General features: G+C 44.4%; 1 protein-coding gene across 2 annotated transcripts; it reads left to right on the plus strand.

Moving 5' to 3' along the window:
* The first annotated feature begins 263 nt into the window (after positions 1–263).
* LOC133368678 (uncharacterized) lies at positions 264–14,446 on the plus strand. 2 transcript variants are annotated; one of them, XM_061593181.1, is made up of 7 exons: positions 264–460; positions 1,780–1,862; positions 3,946–4,036; positions 5,900–5,988; positions 6,611–6,743; positions 10,051–10,171; positions 12,812–14,446. In XM_061593181.1, exons 1-7 carry the CDS (start codon positions 388–390, stop codon positions 13,776–13,778), a joined length of 1,557 nt encoding a protein of 518 aa, XP_061449165.1. In that variant the 5' UTR covers positions 264–387; the 3' UTR covers positions 13,779–14,446. The 2 variants fall into 2 exon arrangements, with proteins under 2 accessions (XP_061449165.1, XP_061449166.1); XM_061593182.1 differs by having other exon boundaries at positions 3,949–4,036.
* Positions 14,447–20,858: the final 6,412 nt, after the last annotated feature.

Here is a 20,858-nt window from a genome sequence, read left to right on the forward strand (position 1 = left end):
CATATAATTACCTTGCTGGATCTTTATAGATTCTATTGACTACCTTTGTAAGAGTATTGAAGCTCCAAACAATCTGTCAAAGTAGGTACTAATAGGGTTCCAATCTGTTTGTGTCCCTCTAACATGGATATTATATGCTGAATTTAGCAAGTGAAGGTGAAGTTAAACATTATCACCTGCTAATTGCTGCAGATCCCATTCCCTAAAGGCTCAGCCACAAGGGCTACCTTGAAAGTTGGCCACCTTGCTAAGAAACAGGTGCACAGCTGAGTTCCAAAGCTAATTAGTGACCAGTATGTGTTCCTTGATTGGCTTCCCCAATAAAGGGCTTGCAAGCAAAGTTAAGAAAGAAAAATAGCAGAATACCTGTAAAGAAGGTTTTTTTGTATGTCAGTCATGGCTAGTCAGAGGACTAGGTGGAATGGTATAAGAGGGGTTCTTTGTTGCAGGACTCCTAAAGGTTAGTTATACAGAGTTGTTTTAGTTTCCTAAAAATGTTGACGTATCTTTGCTGAGAATGTGGATAAGTAGCAGCTGACAGTAGAAAATGCTGGTACTTCCAGGAGAGGCTTTTAACTCAAGAATGTGATGGCAACCAAGGCTTATGTCAAAGTTTAAGTGCTGTTTTGTTAAGCTTTAATGCAGGGAAGTGGAACTGGTGGGTCTGGGGCTGGCTGGGGCTGGAGCCTAGTATCTGCAGGGCCACAGACTCCCCAGAGCTGCACAAGCCAGCCCCTTCCTTGTCCACAACTGCCAGCTGGGGGGCAACTGGGCTCCTTGGGACTATGCAGCTTGCCCATGGCTGTACAGGTGGCAGGGCATGTAACCCCTGAGCCACTTACTGGGGGGGTGGGGTGATCTTTAGCTGGCCCTTGACACCCAGGAGACATGAGCGGGGATTTGAAGTCACAGACTCTGGACTCCCAGCCAGGCTCTCCTCTCCACTGTGCTATACTAAGTTTTTTTAAAAAATTAATGGTGGAAAGCAGCATTTGAGAAACTTGATGCGGTGTTATGGTAAACCCATGACTTCATTAAGAACTATTCTGGTTTCCAAAAAGCATTGAACCTCAAGTGGAACTGTACCAATTCTCTGCTATGAATGACCAATTAACCTTCTTATCTCCTCCTTGAGTATAGGCCACATTTTCCTAAACTGGTAACCTCCCCAGTGTATTAGATTACAACTCCCATCATACTAGGAATAGAAAAATCTGTCAATTTCAGTTTGTCTCATTTTCTAATTTTTCCAATCTTAAATTCATTTTTCCACATTTCTGCAGCAATTTGTGAATTTTTAAAAAAGTAAATATGCTCATGTAAATTCTCCAGCATTTTAGTGTGAATTTCTCCTAATTAACACATTTTTGTACACAGTTTTGACTAATATGTACTTCTTTGCAAGCAATTTCTCATCATACAGTGCATTTTTGTATGTTATCACTCTTATATTCATTTTTGTGTACACTTTCCCCTAATATATGCACTTTTGTAAACATTGTTTGGTGAACAAAATTTAAACAAGTGCAAATTTCAAAGGACGGCTTTGTTTCAGAAAGTGTGAATTTGATAGATTCGGCTTGAAATGGAAACTGAAATGAATTCCTCACCAGTCCCTACATCATACTTATATATGGGCCATGCTGTTTGGGGCTGATGGGAGTTGCAGTCCATCCCAGTAACACCTGGAGGGTACCAGGTAGAATGTTATGGCACATATTGGAGACTTTACTGCTTTCACCTGTTCAGCTTTGCCTATAGTTGTGTTCTTTTCCATAGATGGCAGGCTAGATCCCCAGCAGCAGCAGGAGGAATCTGGTAATGTTTCTGGGATTCTTGTTGCTTCACAAAGTGATACTAAGGTAAGGTTGAGGAATGCTTCTGATCTTGGTCTCCCTTCGCTGTAGGCATGTGTTGGGACTCACAGTCTACATATATGAACTTCGTAAGCTTAAGCCATTTGGTGTCTCCTGTAGCAAGCCAGAAACAGAACATCTGTATTTTCATTGTAAACAGTCCTCATGCTGGAAGGCCCAATCACATTCCCTATCCAAAGTTGCTACCTCTAACTGCTTAAAAACCCCAGTTAGGAGCAGGAAGGGTTTTCTTTAAACTAAGAAAATACAAGCCTGGGCTCAAATAAAATAATTCGGTGTGAGGTTGCTTCTTTGCTAGGGCCCTCCAGCATGGCTGATATGAAATGTATTCATGTTCTTCATGTTCTTGACTACCATGATGAACAATTGCTTTGGCTGCAGAAGGGAGCTGCGTCATTGGGGAGCCTGCTGGTGTTGGACAGGGACTAACTGACTAAAGGGCCCGTTCACAATTTGAAATGCCATGACTGCAAGTGAATATTAAACATGTAAAACAGCCAGTAGTTGAAAATCAGATACCGCTTTGAAAAATAGGGCTGGTGGAAAGCAATACGTTAAAAGACTAGTAGCAAGGAGAATCAATAGTGTTTCGTCACTTAATACTGGACAAGTTGATACTGTAATTGCAGAAAATAGGGTCTGGGAAAAGACAGAAGACCAATGCAAACAGTGGAATGCAATAGTATGATTAGCATGATCTAGGTTTTTTGTAAAAGCTGAACATACATATGGAAATCGATACGATAAAATTTATTACAGTCATAGACCAAACAAGAACATTAAGATATTTATGAAACCAACATTTATCACTAAAACATCACTTTAAAAACCAAATATTTTCCTTTCCATCGTACATATGGAAATCGATTTTAGATAAAATGGTTGAAAAATGGAAATGGACTGCCTTCAAGTCGATCCCAACTTATGGCTACCCTATGAATAGGGTTTTCATGGTAAGCGGTATTCAGAGGGGGTTTGCCATTGCCTCCCTCTGAGGCTAGTCCTCCCCAGCTGGCTAGGGCCTGATCAGCTTGCCACAGCTGCACAAGCCAGCCCCTTCCTTGTCCTCAATTGCCAGCTGGGGAGCGACTGGGCTCCTTGGGACTATGCAGCTTGCCCATGGCTGCACAGGTGGCAGGGCACGTAACCCCTGAGCCACTCACTGGGGGGTGATATTTAGCTGGCCCTTGACACCCAGGAGACACGACCTGGGATTTGAACTCACAGACTTTGGACTCCCAGCCAGGCTCTCCTCCCCACCGTGCTATACCAGCTGCTGATAAAATGGTTACTGTTAATCTAAGTCTGGAGTTTAGAAGAGATCAAATGATAACCTAAAATTTTCGCCATCTCTCTCTCTGGAGTGCATCGTCTTCTTCTAGGAAATTTGTGGCAGTATAACACAATGGGTAATATCCAACTAGCTTCTAGTCCAGCCTTTCCCAACTAGTGGGGCCACTAGATATTGTTGGACCACAACTCCCATCAGCCTCAGCCAGCATTGTCAATGGTCAGGAAAGATGGGAATTGTGGTCCAACAACATCTGGTGGCCCACTAGTTGGGAAAGGCTGTTCTAGTCAGAGTAGAAATTAATGGACCTAAGTTAGTCATACCTACTACTTTCAATGGATCTACTGCAAGTATGACTAACATTGGATACAACCTTATATTCTTAGCCATTTGCGTGGTTACCAGGAATGAATGAGAATGGCCTCCAGGCAATCAGCTAGGAAACATTCCAAAATATTTGTGGACTAATAACTTGTAAGTGGGATATGTGTGTGAGTGAGTGAATGAAAGAACATCCATTGTGGGCCTTAAAGTTATCTAATATAAGAAAAAGTGTGAAAGGATAAAGTCTGGTAGATATTTGGCAGGGATCCTTGAATTTCCTGAGGTCTCTATGGAACTTGCTTATAGCATGGCCACTACTCCAATGATTCATGGAAGTCCAGCTTGAATGGTGGGTAACTTATTGCAGTTCTTCATGACCTTAACCTAATTTCACAACAATGACCTCTGGAAATGCAACAGGACAGTCAACCAAAAATGGGTCTTTCCCTTTAGCAGGTCCAAGACTCTCCATCCATAAGGGAGCATCAAGCCATGGACATGTCAAGCCAGGATATTGAAGCAGTGTACCAAAAGCGCACCCATGGTAAAACTCCTAGTTCTTGACTGCACTGAAAATGAGAGAGAACAGTTCATTGTCCAGGAGTTCATTGCACAAGCACACACCCACTTGGTATGGGTGCAGGACTTTCAATGCAATCCTATGCATGCGTATTTTGAAATACCCCTATGTTTGTTCTATAGGAAGCATGCTTAGGGTTGCAGCCTAAATATCCAAAGCATCTCAGTTTTGAAGAGCAAGTTCCAAGCCTTGCAAAGACAGGTAGCTACATATCAGTGGAGGCTGGTCCATTAGGGCAAATGGGGCATTGCCTTACCAACCTGTCTGCCCTCAGCCAGCCCCCGCATGCCTGCCTGCCTTCTTTACATCCAGTCTGTGGGGTGACACTGCCCACCAACTTCCTCCACCTTAGCCTCAGTGGTGTTGTCCTTGTAGAACTCGGCAGGGAGGAAGATGGGGATAAAACTAGAATCAGTTGGCTCGGCCTGCCATTGGATCTGGCTCAACCTACTGTTTGAGCTCCCTGCCTTCCTCCACACCAGTCTTGATGAACTCCAGCTACCACTGCTGTGCATGGTCAATTTCACAAGAGAGGGTAAAGCAGGGCTTTCACTGGCTAGGGCTTCAATGTCCTCCAGTGTGGCTGGCAAGCACAAAATGTCCAAAGGTGCATTGTTTAGGGTAGGGGTATGAAACCTGTGGCCCTTGCTGGCTTCCATCATCCCTGATTATTAGCCGGGCTGGCTGGGGTTGATGGGTGCTGGGGTCCCAACAACATCTGATGGACTTAAGTTCCCTACCCCTGAGTTAGGCTGCAGTTAGATGTGATGGCAGTATGATCCAACCCAGGTAATGCCTAAACTTAACTCTTCCCTCTCCCTGCTTCCCATTCCCAGAAGTGGCATTGATGGTGGTGGTGGTGGTTGGTTGGTTTGCGTTAACGGGATCACAGAGCCCCACTAGGAGGAAAAAATGGCTGGGGAAGGATTTATTTGCCTGCATGCCCATTTTGTTAATTCTCCTCCAATCTGTTTTGTAGGGATTCAGTGGTGACCTGACCCTGACATATGAGTCTGTTGCATCTAGTGTAACCCCTATACAGGTTGGAGCAGGGCACGGTTTGAAGGCACTTAAGACCACCACCTTGCTGAAGCTAGACAGATCTGGGTCTGGTCAGTACCTGAATGGGCAACTTCCTGGAAATCTCATGTGTGGCAACTTGGTTTCCATGATGGAAGAAAAATGTGATATTAATGTAATGAAAGATTTTTTTAAAAAATTATCTGTGTACTGCAAGGTATGCACACTATGCACACCCCTTGATCTTGATTTCCACTCACGACCATACTGCAATGAGGAGTTTTTTCTTAGGACAAGATAGAAAGCTGTTGCCCTGAGTGATAGCTAATCCCCTATGTCAGGGATGGGGAACCTTTGATCCTCCAGTAAATGTTGGATTACACTCCCATTATCCCTGAACATTGGCTGTACTGGCAAGGGCTGATGGAGGTCCAACAACATCTGGAGTGCCACTGATTCTTCATCCATACCCTATGATCAAAGAAGCCTTCATCCAAGCCTTAAATGCAGTATTCAGGACAGGGAACTCATATACTAAACTGTCTGAACACCACAGGGCAGGGATGGGAAGCTTGTGACACACACCCCCAGACATCGGTGGATTCCCTCATCAGTTTCAGCTGGCATGGCCAATGGTCAGGGATGATGGGAGTTGTAGTCCAGTGATATCTGGAAGGCCACAGGTTCCCCAACCCTGCCAGAAAGCTTAGCCCCAACAGATTTCATTTGGAAGAAATCCTCTGAGATCTGATGTAGATGAATGAATGGGAGTGGATTTTATTGACGTGATGACTTTTCTTCACTCAGACCTTGAGCAAGAGCTGCATGCTGCTGTGAAGAACAACAGGGAGCTGTCCTGCCAGCTGAATGAAATAGGCCGTCTTGTTTTCCCAGAGGTAGAGCTGGTCATTTGAATTTTCTTCTTCATACATGCAGCATATAGTTGGACTGTGGAGTTCTGTGGCAGTGATGGCCACCATCTTGGGTGGCTTTAAAAGTAAATTAGACAAATTCATGGAGAATAAGGCTATCAGTGGCTATACTCTGCCTCTATGGTTGTAGATAATATGTTTCTGAATACCAGTTGCTGGAAGCTGCAGGAGGGGAAAGTGTTCTTGCATTCAGGTCCTGCTTGCAGACTTCTCAGAAGTATCTGATTGGCCACTGTGAGAACAGGATGTAGGACTAGATGGGCCATTGGCCTGATCCAACAGGCTCTTCTTATATTAGTGCCTATGGTTGCAAGCAACACAGAAAGATTAAAGAGGAGCACCTCTGATCCCTTCTGATATAGCAGAGGGTGCTTGAGCATCTATATAAGACTCCAGAAACCTCCCTGTGGATAAAATACCCTCTGATGTGTAAGATGCATCTCTTGGGGTTTACACTACAAGTGCTCCAAGCAATTATTGGGATTAGGTTGCTTGTACCAATGAAGTGGTTTTGGTTCAGGATAATGTGCCTCTGGGAAAGAGGCCTGGGTTTTTATTTATGTTTTTCCCCTTCCTGTGGATGAAGCTGTCTGATTCTACGCAACTCAGTCTCACAGAGAGGCTAAAGGTCTACCTGGAGTGCCAGCTGATGGAGAAGGAGGAGCTAGAGAGGAGAGCAGTGAAGGCAGAAGAGACCATAGTGGAAATGAAGCGTACAGGTAAGAGAAATCAAATTTGAATGGTCTTCCCAAAAACTTCAGAAAGCGTTACTCTCCCCAAAGCTTAAGACTAGATAATAGTTCTACGGATTTTTGATGCAGAAGCTTAGACAATGCTGGTCCAAGGCAGGTATTAGCTGGTACCAATTATCTGATCCAGCAGTCGCCAATGTGGTGCCCTCCAGAAGTTGTTGGATTCCATCATGGCCAGCATGGCCAATTATTAGGGATGATGGGAGTAGTAGTCCAGCAACAACTAGAGGGCACCACATTAGCTATTCCTGCTCTGATCTAACTAGAATTCATGGGAAATAACTTGGCCTCTCCTTTGAATTTACAATGTATTGTTACAGAGGGAGTTATAAAGAGAGAGAGAAATTATGTCAAGATTCTTTTATGCTGCTTTTTAGTTTTAAAAATGTAGACCTTGACTTTATTTTTAAATGTGTTATAATTGTAAGATGCTTTGGGAAGACTACTCGTTCTGCAAAGCAGTGTTAAAATCCATACCTTAACAAAATAAAGAATGCAATAGTTTATCGAAGTAGTGATCAAGGCATGAGTGAAGATGGCCAGATCCCTTTGCCAGACAAAGATACAGTTGACATACCAAAGAGGTAGTGTGGTGTAGTAGATAGCACTGGAGCCAGGCCAGATAGATCTTTTATACATTGTTTACCGGCTCTCAGCCATTCACTTTCTGCCTAATAGAGCCAATTGAGAGGATCAGGAATGCACAAACCACCCTGAGCTCCCCAAAGGAAGAGTAGGGTACAAATTTAATTGAGATATACCTGGAAGAAAAACACTCTTGGCTACAGCTGTTGTCTGTGTACTGAGGAGCACGCCCAGATTACATAGTACTCTGGAGGATGCAGATCTAGTTCTCCAAGGAGAGGGTGGGGCAGCCCATCTGGAAGTCATGTGGGAGCCCGCTAACCCATGGGGGCCTGGAGTTTATGCCCAGAAATCTGGGGTTAACAGCATCACTGCAACATACCTTCCTTAGCTCATATGGATCTCAACCTCAACTCATGATCTGGTTTTATCCAACCGTAGCATTACTTCAGGGGTGCAGCTGCTGTTTCTCAATTAGTCAAAGAAGTTGGGTTTTAATCAGGGCAGGAAACCTTTTTCTGCCCAAGGACTACATTCCCTTTTGGGCAACTTTCTGAGAGCCACGTGCGATTGGTGGGCAGGGCCAGAGGCAAATGTGGGCAGAACAAAAAATGTATATTTGATTTTTGTATAGTATGGTACAGCTTCTTTCCATATGCTCACACACCCCTCTGTATCCCCACCATCCAGGTAAAGAAGTGTTTAAGGTCACATTCTAGCCAGGCAGAAATAATTAGGGTGCAAAACATGACCAATGAGGGCTGTGGCCTAGGGAGAGTTCTGAGGGACAGAGAGAGAGGCCTGGAGGGCTGCGATTGGCTCCTGGACCTGAGCTTCCCAACCTCTGGCTTTAGGGGTGTTGACATTGGACCCAAAACAACTGGGCCACTTAACCTAGCAGCTTTGTGCAGATATTGCACCATATAAGAAAAGACCTCAGAGCAGTAAGTTCTCCCAAAAAGGTAGGATTGGGGCTATTGCAAGGAAGCGCCTTCTGCCCCCTTGAGACTCCTCACAATGATTGAACAATGGTATGAGAAGCCACTCCAAATCAAGAGCAGCTCAAGTCCCCTGTCCCTCTCCTGGTTTCCCATATCTCACAAGAATATTGTAGAGCTGGGGGAAGTACAGAAAAGGGCAGCTGAAAAACCAGAGGTCCAGAGCAGCTTCCCTATCAGGAAAGGTTACAAAGCTGACTAAAGCTAAGGAGGAATGTGATGGAGGCATATAAAACATGTATCCATGAAGTGGAGTTTTTTCCCCTCCGCTCCCTCTCTCATCACGCTAGAGGTCATCCAAGGACCCAAACCTCTATGCAATCAGCTTGGTATTGACAAGCACAGCCGACAGTGCACAAGAGAATGGGTTTGATCAAGGATTGGGAACCTATAGGCCTCCAGATGTTGTTGGACTCCAACTTGCATTTTCCATGGCTGTTGGCCATGTTGTCTGGGGCTGCTGAGAGCTGCAGTACAACATCTCCACTGTTGTCACTTGTGAATTTTATCACTTCAAAATGTCTGAACTAGGGATGAAAGGATCTGTCAGCTTCAGTTCTCTCAGTTTCTAATTTTTCCAGCCTTCAGTTCTCTACATTTCTGCAGCAATTTGCAATGTTTTTTTAAAAAAATCCTCATGAAAATGGTTTAACATTTTTGTGAGAATTTGTTCTAATAAACACATATTTACATGCCGTTGTGATGGATGTACACATATTTGCAAGTGATTTCTCCTAATATAATGCATTTTATGTGTTCACTAATATTTAATTTTAATGCACACTTTCCCCTAATATAAAGCATTTTGTAAACATTGGCTGAAGAGCTGCATCACAAAATTTGGATAAGTGCAGATTTCAAAGTGTGACCATGTTCAAGTTCTCATACTGGCTTGGAAAGTGTGGATTTGATAGATTAGCTTTAATTGGATAATTAGTCATTGTAATTTGGTTTGGATAATTGGTCAGTTGCCTGCTTTAGATGGGATTGTACTCCCTCGGAAAGAGCAGGTCTATAGTCTAGAGATGCTCCTGGATCCATCTTTGAAATTAGAGGCCCAGGTGACTTCAACGCCTAGGAGTGCCTTTTACCAGCTTCAGCTGGTAAGACTGCTGTGGCCATTTCTAGACCAGGATAGCCTGACCACTGTTGTCCATGTAACCTCCAGGTTGGATTACTGTAATGCGCTTATGTGGGGCTGCCCCTGAGATTGATCCAGAAGCTGCAGTGTTGTGGCACCTACCCTTTGGAATCCCCCCCTTTAAATATTAGAGAGGCACCATCTCTGTTATCTTTTTGGTGCCTACTGAAGACCCTCTTTCAACGAGCCTTTTAAGTAGAGACCTTATCCCAGTCTGTGTCTGTGTTAGAATTGCTTTTTAAGATGGTTTTAAAGCTTTTAAAAAGCTTTTTTAAAAGGTGTTTTTTTAATATATTTGGAAGTCTGTTTTTAATATGTTTTAGAGTGTTTTTAGTGTTTCTGTTTGCCACCCTGAGTTCCTATTGGGAGGAAGGGTGTGATATAAATTTAATAAATAATAATAATAAATGCAAACTGAAGTGAATTTCTCTGCCATCTCTACGCTGAATATGTGTTGCTGAAGCTTTTTTTTCTGTATGAATTGGGAAAACTCTTGAGCAAACACACCATAATTGGTCATCTAACTAAGGCTGTCTTCTCCATCCTATAGTGGCTGTTCTGCAGAGGAACCTGCCAGATGCTGATCATTCTCCTGCGTGCCTGATGAATACTCTGGAACGCCATCCACCTGGGCACTCAGAAGCTCCCTTTTCTACACAAGCTCATGGGAGGTAAGCTGCAGCAGAGGCATGTTTTGTTCTAGCCAAGGAGCAGCTGTACTCACTGTTCCCAATAGCAGTCCAATATAGAGCTGTCTCTGCACAGTTCTGTCCCTAGATTCAGTTCTAGGGTATGGTTCTTGCTGTGCCTGCCCACCTTCACTCCCCAACATCTCCAGATCCGTCTGTAATCCTGAACAGCTTTTGCTAATCGGTTTAGGCAGTACTGAGTGAGATGAGCCAATGGTCCTCATTGGCACAAGGTGGCTTTCTAGTTTGCTTGGCAGATAATGGCTTCAACAGCACTGGGATACAGAGGAAAACACTGTGCAGGAGGTTGCAATAACCCCCCTCCAAGTTTTTCTTGTAGGGATAGTCCTATTCTGTATACAGAAGAGCAATTCCCTTGCTCTCCTTCACACTAGACTCTGTTTAATCCCAAGGCACTGACTCTGTGTACCCTACCCTTGATATTGCAGGAGGGCAGTAAAGAGAGGTTTCAGGCTTGATTGGCAGGTGGAAGGACAAAACAGCAAACGCACTCTACTCAATTCCCCACTGTCAAGCCTTAACACCCACTCCTAGAGTAGAGGGGCTCCTCCAAACGGGCAGCTTATTGTGGGTTCATCCTGATTTACTTGCACGAAACTTAGGTAGAGCTTGTATGAAGTCATTATTGAGCATTCATTTGGCTTTGTTTGCAAGGCAGGTATACAACAATGAGCATTCTCATTGCTGATTTGCTGAGCATTGTGATTTCTTTACGTGGTCTTTATGCGTCTTCTACCTGTTAATCATTTTTTCATCCTGTGATTTTGTGCATTTCCCCATTACTTTCCTAACTGGAAAAGGTCCTTTAACAAAAAAAGAGTGGGTTTTTATTGCACTGGGGCAGGGGTTCTCAAACTGTGGTTCCTGGAGTACCACTGGTCCATGAGCTTCATTTGGGCGGTCCGTGGCCTCTCTGTGGATTATGTGGCTTTCCATCTCATTAAATATTCATGTTGATCGTTACTTGTATTTTTATTTCTTCTTGCACTGTATTTTACAATTTGAATTCTATGGAATCCAAGTTGTAATACGAGAAAATATATAAGGAATCAAACAAGCGATAAAAATACAATTAAAAGTCATACGGCGTCTTAGCACAGTGCATTACAATAGCTACAACAGGCAGAAAAACCATTAAATGGCCTGCCAAGACCATCAGCAATTTTCAAGTCATCTGTGTGTGTGAGAGAGTTTGGGAACCATTGCATTAGGGTGACAGCCCCTCCAGACTGGTCAGGGTTTTTTTTGTGGGCTTATTCGGCAACATGTCATTGATGCAACAATAGTGATGGATTGATATTGGACCATTCCCACATCTTTCCACTTTATTAGCTGTTCTATAGTGCTTCCCCAATGTTGCATTATTGTTATTGTTAAAATTTGCTCAAAAAATATGCTCAAATATTCTCAAAGTGGCTCTCAACAAAACTGCAAGTGACTACATCACTAGCAAATCCTAGATCAAAGCATAACAATCCAACCAACAACTCAATTTGATTACAAGCCCATTATAACATTTGAAGTCGTCATAAAACAAACTATCAATCAATTAAAATATACCAATTAACAACAAATAAAAATACAAGAGGCAGACTTTTTTAAAAAGTTGGTTTCTTGTCTTTATAAGAAAGATGAAAAGACCGAAAATGTAACCGTAGTGTTTCTTTTGTTGTCTTGTCCTTCCTCAGTGGGTTGAAGTCAAACTATGTTAGGCAGCAATCCAAGCCCCAGTCTGGCAGTGGCAGGGCTTAATGGAGCAGTGTAGCTGCCCCAACACCCACAGCCCTATTGCTTGTTCTGGCCGGGGGGGGGGAGGGCAGGGGAGGGGACAGGTTGGTGCAGTGAAGAGGCCCAGGTTGAGTCCATTGTCATCATATAACAGCAGCAAGACTGACTCGGGATCCAGCATATCCTCTGTTAGCCTACATCAGACCCTCTAGCCCACAGCCCATCTGGAGGCGCACTCTTGAACTGTAGCACAAAAACAAAAGCAGGACAAAAAAATAAAATAAAATGGTGATATTAAATTTTAGCACAAAGTTACATGATGTGCACGCATTAGAAATTAAATAGTACTACTGCCAAACTTTTGCACGTGCAAACAGTATTAAAAGTGGGACTTCATACAACTTCCTTGATAATGGAAGATGAATGCAAAAATGAAAAGGATGTCTGGAGGGCTCCAGGGTGCTTTAATCCATTTTAATTACGCAAATTGTACAGTATGCGCTTGAATCTCCCTTGCAAAATAGTGACAGTCCGGAGACACCCCACGTGCCTTCCAAAGCGCCTAGAATTCTGAAACAGGGATCTATCTATACTTGTGGAGACTCCTTGCATCCTTTCAAATCAACTTAGTTTGTTTCAACATCCAAGTGATTAGACCAGGAAACTCATTGTCGGTCTCCTCTGAAGTGAGGCAGATGGTGACCAGTGATAGGACCATCTTGTGGAAGCACCTTAATTATGGAATGCTTTCCCCAAGGACCCTCAACTGGAGAAGAGTTGGGGATCTGAAATACTACTTTGGTCTGTTTTTTAAAATACACAGTATTAAACTCATATGCATTACCCGCTATATAGTGTGTGTTCTCCTTCCAGGATGCAAGAAGATGCCTTAACTACAACCAGTACTCTTCCAGTGACTGCCCTGTTAAGTGGAGGAGGAGATGATGGTCATGGACTGCCCAGCAGTTATGTGGTCAACGCAGTGCCTTGCACCAGAAGCCCAGGCCTAGTGGAATTTGAAGTGGAGAACCTCAGTGTGTGGTTGAACATTGTATACCTGCAGCAAACTTTGGAAGGAAAACATCAAAGCAAAGAGGGAGAGGTGCTCATGGGGGTGGAGAAAAGTGCCCCAGAAAGTGCCACAAACAAAGCTGTGGGCTTAGCTGGCCATGCTGCTCCTCAGAGGCCAGATGTTCCAATTGATTTTCCAGACTCTGATGCCCATGAAACCAAACCCATGCCAAAGCAGGATCTGCAAGTTGCTTGCCCATCTGCAAAAGATGCTTCTGGAGATGACTCGCTTGATTCTGGCAGAAGCCTAGCCATCTGTTATGTCCATAGAGGTGACCACACAGCTGATCTGGAGCCAGGTACTAACCAAATCCTGACTGGTGAGCAATCTCCTGGCAGGCTTGGCCTGCTGAAGAATCCAGCAGAGGTTTCCCCTCAGCTCAGTCTCCCTGTGTCTCTACCCAAGGCAGAGGGTGAATCTTTTCTAAAGGGAGGCAAAGGGCATAGTTGGGGAGAAAATTTTCATTTGCCATCCATTTCTGCTAAGCCTTTAACGACGCAAACTCTTACTGTGACAAAAATGTGTCTGGAAGGCCCACTCAGAGTTGAGGAAACCAAAGATGAATCATACATCTCTGCCAAAGAGAAGCTAGCTGTAGTTATTACTTTGGATGCAGAAACTGGAGAGCTGCTGTCAGCCTCACCTACTCTTGAAGCTTCAATAGGTAGCTATATAAGCAGCTCTATGCAATCCTCTCGGCCAGCATTGCCCACTAAGGAAAGCCCTGAAGACTTAACAGAAGAATCAAGTCCAGAGGTGTTTGTGTAAAACTGGCCCAAGCTGTGGCATGTGATGGGGGCAACAAGGTTTCTGAGGACAGCGATGCAACCAGCCTGATGGAAACTACACTGAATGGACTGGGTGCTCAAAATGCTGCGGTACTATTGAACTTCACAGCTTTGGTGTGAGATGTGTCTGTTTTTATGTCTGAAAAGTGAGGCAGCCCCATGCAAGAGATGGGGAGGGGGTGATGGTGATGGGGAGCTTATCCTGGTTAATAACATTTAGCAGTATAAATGAACTAGCACTGCATGTTTGTATAAATCAGGGGTAGCTATCCTGTGCCCTGTCAGTTGTTGGACTTCAACTCCCATCAGCCCCTTCCAGCGTGGTTGATGGTTGGAAATGATGGGAGTTGCAGTTCAGCAACATCTGGAGGGCCATGCAGGTGCCCCACCCTTGGTATAAATGATCTGCCACTGTATGCATGGTGATAAGGTTGGCTATGTTTTTCCTTAGATGGGGGAAAGAGGAGAGCCACTTTTCCTTTCTCGCTCGGTGAAGAGGAATAAAGGCAGTTTTGTGACCCTAGCTTTTGAAACTGTAAAGCAGCAGTCTACATCCCGAGGTGGTTGGTTTTGCTTGACTGAAACTTAAACAAGCTCCTAATATTTAACTCTGCAAATAAAGGATTTTTAAAAAAACTTTTCAGCTGGGTAGTGTTCTGTTCAGGTGCCATCCCATTGCTGGCCACAGTATGGCACTCTTTTATTTTGTAATTAGTAGGTTATATAGCTTGGCTCTGGAAAGATCCTCTGTTGTTTTCTGAGTGGACATTGCACTTTTTAAGCACCCAAATGTACTTGTAGTTGAAAGGATCAGCCAAGAAATCTATTTATAAATTCTTAAGGTAAAATGGCTTTCTGCCCTCACCTTGCTGCTTCCTATATGTATAGACCTTGGGGAATACTATATGTATTTCTGCAAGATGTCAAGGATTTAAAAAGCCGAGATAGGGTGTGAATGTTTCAGCTGAAGAAATATTGGGAAATAAATTGGCTGATAAACATGATCAACAGATCAAAATCTACTTTAAAAGAAGAGTTTTAAAGATCACAGAGAATAAGGCCATCAGTGACTACTAGCCACAATGGCTATGTTCTACATCCCATGTTGAAGGCTGTATGCCTCTGAATATCAGCTGGTGGGGATTACAAGTCAGGAGAGTGCTGTTGCGCTTAGCTCTTGTTTGCAAGCTTCCCATAGGCATCTGGTTGGCCACTTGAGAACAGGATGCTGGATTATGATGGGCTGTTAAGCAGTCTGTGCAACGCATGGGGTGGAATTCAGTGCTACAGCACTTGTCAATACCTCAGCACATTCATTAACCAAAATGGAGACAATAGTCAAGAAATCAGAAGAAGGCTAGGACTGGGGAGGGCAGCTATGAGAGAACTAGAAAAGGTCCTCAAATGCAAAGATGTATTGCTGAACACTAAAGTCAGAATCATACAGACCATGGTATTCCCGATCTCTGTGTATGGATGTGAAAGTTGGACAGTGAAAAAAGTGGATAAGAGAAAAATCAACTCATTTGAAATGTGGTGTTGGAGGAGAGTTTTGCTCATACCATGGACTACGAAAAAGACAAATAATTGGGTGTTAGAACAAATTAAACCAGAACTGCTGAAGCTAAAATGATGAAACTGAGGGTATCATACTTTGGACACATCATGAGAAGACATGATTCACTAGAAAAGACAATAATGCTGGGAAAAACAGAAGGGAGTAGAAAAAGTGGAAGGCCAAACAAGAGATGGATTGATTTCATAAAGGAAGCCACAGACCTGAACTTACAAGATCTGAACAGGGCGGTTCACAACAGATGCTCTTGGAGGTCACTGATTCATAGGGTTGCCATAAGTTGTAATCGACTTGAAGGCACACAACAACATTTCCCTTGCAGAGCTATAATTGACAGAGTGGTTGAACAATCAGTCCCTAGGACCTCTGGGAATTGTAGCTCTGTGAGGGGAGTAGGGGTCTCCTAACAATGCTCAGCACCCTTAACAAACCACAGTTCTCAGGATTCTTTGGGCAAAACCATAACTGCTTAAAGTGGCATAAATACTGCTTTAAAAGTATAGTGCAAATGGAGCATAAGAAGTAGCAGCAGGGCAGGGAAGTCTGGGGGACTGGAAATGGGCAGTGAGCCCTCCTACCACAGGGGTGAAGGAGCTTAGACCTGTGGGCCAAAGGCGGCCCTCTTGGACTGTCCACAGGCCACACTCTCCTTGAGTGCTTTTGCCCAGTTGCTCTCTTTCTTTGGGCTGTGATGATGCTGGAAGGAGGATGGAGAGATGTGGGTGTGTATTAGCTTCTGGCTTCTGTATGGCCGGAATGTAGCCTCCAGTAGAAACCATTGCTCAGTCCACTTTTTGGCATCTCACCTGCCTGCTATGTGGCCTCCAGAAGCTTGACCACAAAAGAAAGTGGACCTCAGCCTGAAAAGAGCTTCCCATGCCTGGCCTATAAGATGAGCTTCAGCAGATGCCTAATGAGGGGAGGAAGACCCTTCATACCAACTCTGAAAACATGCCCCACTTTCTCATTATTTTCCCTTCCCTCTACGAAGCTGCGCATGGTCTCTTCCCTTTGCAACAGCGCTGTGCAGTATGTTAGGCTGAGTGTGGGTGAGAGACTGACCCAACAGTACTCGGAAGCCTTTTTGTGGCTTGAGTTGGGAGTTGGAAGCCAGGTATCTCATCCCCCCCCCATCCCTAGCCGCTACACCATATTTTCTGGCTGACGGTAACGGCTGCTGTCATTCAGTTGTATGTCTCTGCAAGAAGCAAGTTTACTTCTTTCTTCATATGGAGCCCTGTGAAAATAGCTCTCCTGTTTGGTGGATTACTGCTGATGTGTGAAATGGAAATGGACTGCCTTCAAGTCGATCCCGACTTATGGCAACCCTCTGAATAGGGTTTTCATGGTAAGCGGTATTCAGAGGGGGTTTACCATTGCCTTCCTCTGATGCTGAGAGGCAGTGACTGGCCCAAGGTCACCCAATGAGCTTCAGGGCTGTGGGGATTTGAACCCTGGTGTCCCAGGTCATAGTTCTAGGATAGGTAAAACTGACCATGGGGGAGGAGGAGGGGGGAGGGGCATTGGAAGGGAGGGGTGAAGGAAGAGGAAGGGAAGGCTCAAGAGGGAGGGGATAGGAGGGAGGAGGAGGGGAGGGCAGGTTTGATCATTTGCATGCTTATCGAGTTCAATGGGATTTACTCCCAGGCAATTATGCTTGAAAATGAAATGGACTGCCTTCAAGTCGATTCCGACTTATGGCGACCCTATGAATAGGCTTTTCATGGTAAGCGGTATTCAGAGGTGGTTTACCATTGCCTTCCTCTGAGGCTGAGAGGCAGTAACTGGCCCAAGGTCACCCAGTGAGCTTCAGGGCTGTGTGGGGATTCAAACCCTGGTCTCCCAGGTCGTAGTCCAACACTAACCACTACACCACATTGGCTCTCCTGCTGGTGTGTAGGTTATCTGATTTTAATATATGCAGTTCTGGGCTGTGCCAAGGAACAAGACTGTAGCAAAACCTCCTCTACTCTGTTCCATGCCTTATCTCTTTCTCCCCTCCCACCATCGCCCTGCCACATCAGTCATCTAAAATGAAGCTTACAGGACTTTGTAAGCAACTAAATGCCCTGCAGTCTTTGCTGCATGGGGGAATGCAGCTGGAAACTGGCAGCTGGGATTGAGGAACTGACTTTGAAATATGACAGGTGAGACCTGCTGCAAGACAATGTTGCAGCATGCAGTTTTCCTGTGTAGGTAATGAAGCCAGCCATGCCCCCTTCCGTGATACTTCATTTCATCACCTCTCCTTCCTCCCTGCCCCCCACTATTCCAGGCTTAATCCTCACAGGGCTGTTTTGGGTTGTTGCCTTTGCCTTAGGGATTTTTGTTCTTCTACAAATGTCGAGGTTTGTCCAAAGCCAGGGCAATGGGGAACATTTTCGAGCCAAAGGGCCACATTCCACTATGGAAAACCTTCCAGGGACTCGATTTTAGTGATGGACAGGGCCAGGAGCAATGGATGTGACTTTTACCGTTGTACAGTATAAATCACAGTTTTCTGTGCACACCTCTCTCCATGCAGGCAAGCGAGAGGCATCACAGTTCAAGGATATCTTAAAGTCATGCAAAACCACTCAAGGAGGGTTTGACCTGGGGAGACAGTCTCAAGGGCCATACAGAGCAGCCTGCAGGGCCACCAGCTCACTCCTTCCCTCAGCTGTCTTGGACCATCCCATTCCATGTGGATGGTGCTGGTTTTGGCTGTAAAAGAATCCACACTTGCCTCTGAATTTTGAAAATAGAAGGAATAAAGTAACGGAATCAGTGAGAGCCGATGAGGTTGCCTCTGGACCAACTGAGTGGGACCAGCAGGACAAGCAGTTGCCAAAAAAACACAAAAAAACCCCACCAAAGTAAATGTCTTTCATCCTGTACAGTTTCTCCTCTGAATCTGAAAGCAAACAGAGGCAGTGGGATTTTCTCTTCCAATGACCCACAAAGCAGCGGCTCTGACTGTGAGAGCTGTGGCAAGCCCTCCGCTAACTGCGATTAAGCTGCCTCTGGTTCCCCAGAGGTGAATTATTTAAATGGTGGAGTGGCTTGGCTGAATTATTCAGAGGGACTGGATGGGTGTATGTGGGGGGGGGAGGTCAATGAAGCAGAAGAGCACGTAGAAGAGCAGCATGCTGCATATTCCCCAGAGGAAGTCAACCGCTGGCTGGTGATGGAAAAGCAAAAGGGATACAGTATTTGTAGCTAAAGAGGCCATGCATTTTCCTGAGCTGAGCCGTGTTTGCTGCACAAGTAGTTTTGTGTGGGTGTGCTTTCCAGATCATATGTTGCATCAAAGGCTGGAGGTACTGCACACACAGAGCTGGAAGGGAAGGGTAAAAAAAAGTCTAGCTTATGGTAAAAGAGCGACATCTGAAGCTAAAATAAACAGAAGAAGAGCCCTGCTGGATCAGGCCAGTGGCCCATCTAGTCCAGCATTCTGTTCTCGTAGTGTCCAAGCAGATGCTCATGGGAAGCCCAGAAGCACAACCTGAGTGTAACAGTATTCGAAGGCAATACTGCCTTTGACAGCGGAGGCAGAACACAGCCACTGTGGCTAGTAGTCCTTGGTAGCCCATGTAGATGGGACAGCCGCAGATCTGGGTCTTATCATGTAAGTGCCTAACTTCAGATGGGCAGAATAACATAGCCTCCCTTTACTGTGGCTTTTCCAGTGGTCCCCAGATCTAGGGATGGATGGATGGATGGATGTGTTAATTTCAGGGTCTCTCAGTGCTTCTCCTTTTTCTGACCTTCTGTTCAGTTTGCCTCATTCCTGCATCAGCTTGTGAGTTTTTATTTTAAAAGTCCACATGAAAATCATATGCATTTTTGCCAACACACCTTGGAAGAAGACTCATGAGACGCAGTAATTTTATTATTTATTTATTTAACATATTTCTGTCTCACCCTTCTACCCTATAATAGGGCACTCAGGGCGGCTTCCAAAAACAAAATCAAACACGTACATAATAAAATTGTAAACAACATCACAAAAACATTAAAATAAATTAAAATACATAAAATACAATTAAAATACATAAAATACAATATATATGTACATACATACATACACACGCACACGCACATATACATATATATAGGGAGTGGTACAAAAGAGGACTACAAGGGTAAAATTTAACATAGAAGGCATAAATCATAAAATCAGTGTCAGGCTCTGGTGGAAAGGTCATATTTATTCAAATATAACAATAGAAGAACTGCCAAACAATAACCAAATTATGTAAATATGGGCAAGTGGGTGCTGAATTAACGCATATGAGGGAAGCAGCCCTCCACTCCCCTGGACATGTAAACTGGTGGGTTCTGTGGCTTCCCAGCCAAGGATTGGGAGAAAATTCTCCCTCCCTGCTAAGTGAACCTTGGGTATGTGAACCCAACATGCGCACCCTGGTGTCTAGTGTTCACCAATGTATGGACACCAGGCCTAAAGGACAGCTCCAAGGACAGCCAAAGCCAAAGGCTGTGGAAGGTAACTCAAGAGTGACTTTAACCCAATGATGTCTCCGGGTACCTGTCAATTAACTAGCACTGAATGCCAAACAGATCAAATAAGCACATGCATCAAGAGCAAATCAAAGAACTCTACAGCATGGAGCAGGCGCAAAATGGAGTCCCAAGGGCTGATTGGATTCCCTCAAAACTTCCTACTCAGCCCCCGGCTAGGGCAACTAGTAAACACTCAAACTGTAGGGGGAAGGAGGATGGGTGCTGCAAAAGAGAAGGAAGTGGAGGGGGCAGAGCAGGCTTAAATAGCAGCCTGATTCCCCCTTCTTATTGGACACTCTAGCCCATGAGATCCCCAAGGCCCCTTCCCCTGGGAGAGACCACCTCAAGTCTTCTCCCCAAAAGGGGTGTGTGACAAATTTGGCCCTACTAAAGAGCAGGAGCAGCATTTGAGTATATTTCTCCTAAGTCAACATATGTGGTTTTTGTATGCAATTTTGCATAATACATAGTTTCACAAGTAATTTTCCAAAATGTAATGCAGTTTTCAAGATCTGAACAGGGTGGTTCATGACAAATGCTATTGGAGGTCCCTGATTCACAGGGTTGCCATAAGTAGTAATCGACTTGAAGGCACATAACAACAAATGCATTTTTATGTTGTCATGAATATTGGCATTTTTGTGCACACGTTTTGGTTGGAGGACGGCATCACAAAATCCAGGGAAGTGTGGGTTTCAAAGTATAGCTATCTTTCAATTTGCTATTGGCTCAGAAAATGTGAATTGGGGTAGGTTCACATTAAAATGTGAACTGAGCAAATTTCTTCCTCCATCCCTACTCAGATCGGACAGTTTCATTTTGAGAGCCCAGGAAAATTGTGCTAATCTTGTGACACAAGAACTTAGTGGTTTTAGTGGTGGCTCCTTATGTGTGGAATGCTCTCCCCAGGGAGGCACTCCTGGCACCATCACTATCTGCTTTAAGGCACCAGGTGAAAACATTTTTATTCATGCAGGTCTT

Source organism: Rhineura floridana, chromosome 12 (assembly GCF_030035675.1).
Source record: "Rhineura floridana isolate rRhiFlo1 chromosome 12, rRhiFlo1.hap2, whole genome shotgun sequence".
Lineage (NCBI taxonomy): Eukaryota > Metazoa > Chordata > Lepidosauria > Squamata > Rhineuridae > Rhineura > Rhineura floridana.

What these genes read in the sequence shown, in the direction of transcription:
- LOC133368678 (XM_061593181.1), top strand. Translation starts at nt 388, where the DNA reads ATGTCAGTCATGGCTAGTCAGAGGACTAGGTGGAATGGTATAAGAGGG. An exon ending in TTGTTGCAGGACTCCTAAAG is followed by an intron (nt 461 to 1,779) that starts GTTAGTTATACA and finishes TCTTTTCCATAG; the next exon opens with ATGGCAGGCTAGATCCCCAG. An exon ending in AGTGGAAATGAAGCGTACAG is followed by an intron (nt 6,744 to 10,050) that starts GTAAGAGAAATC and finishes TCCATCCTATAG; the next exon opens with TGGCTGTTCTGCAGAGGAAC.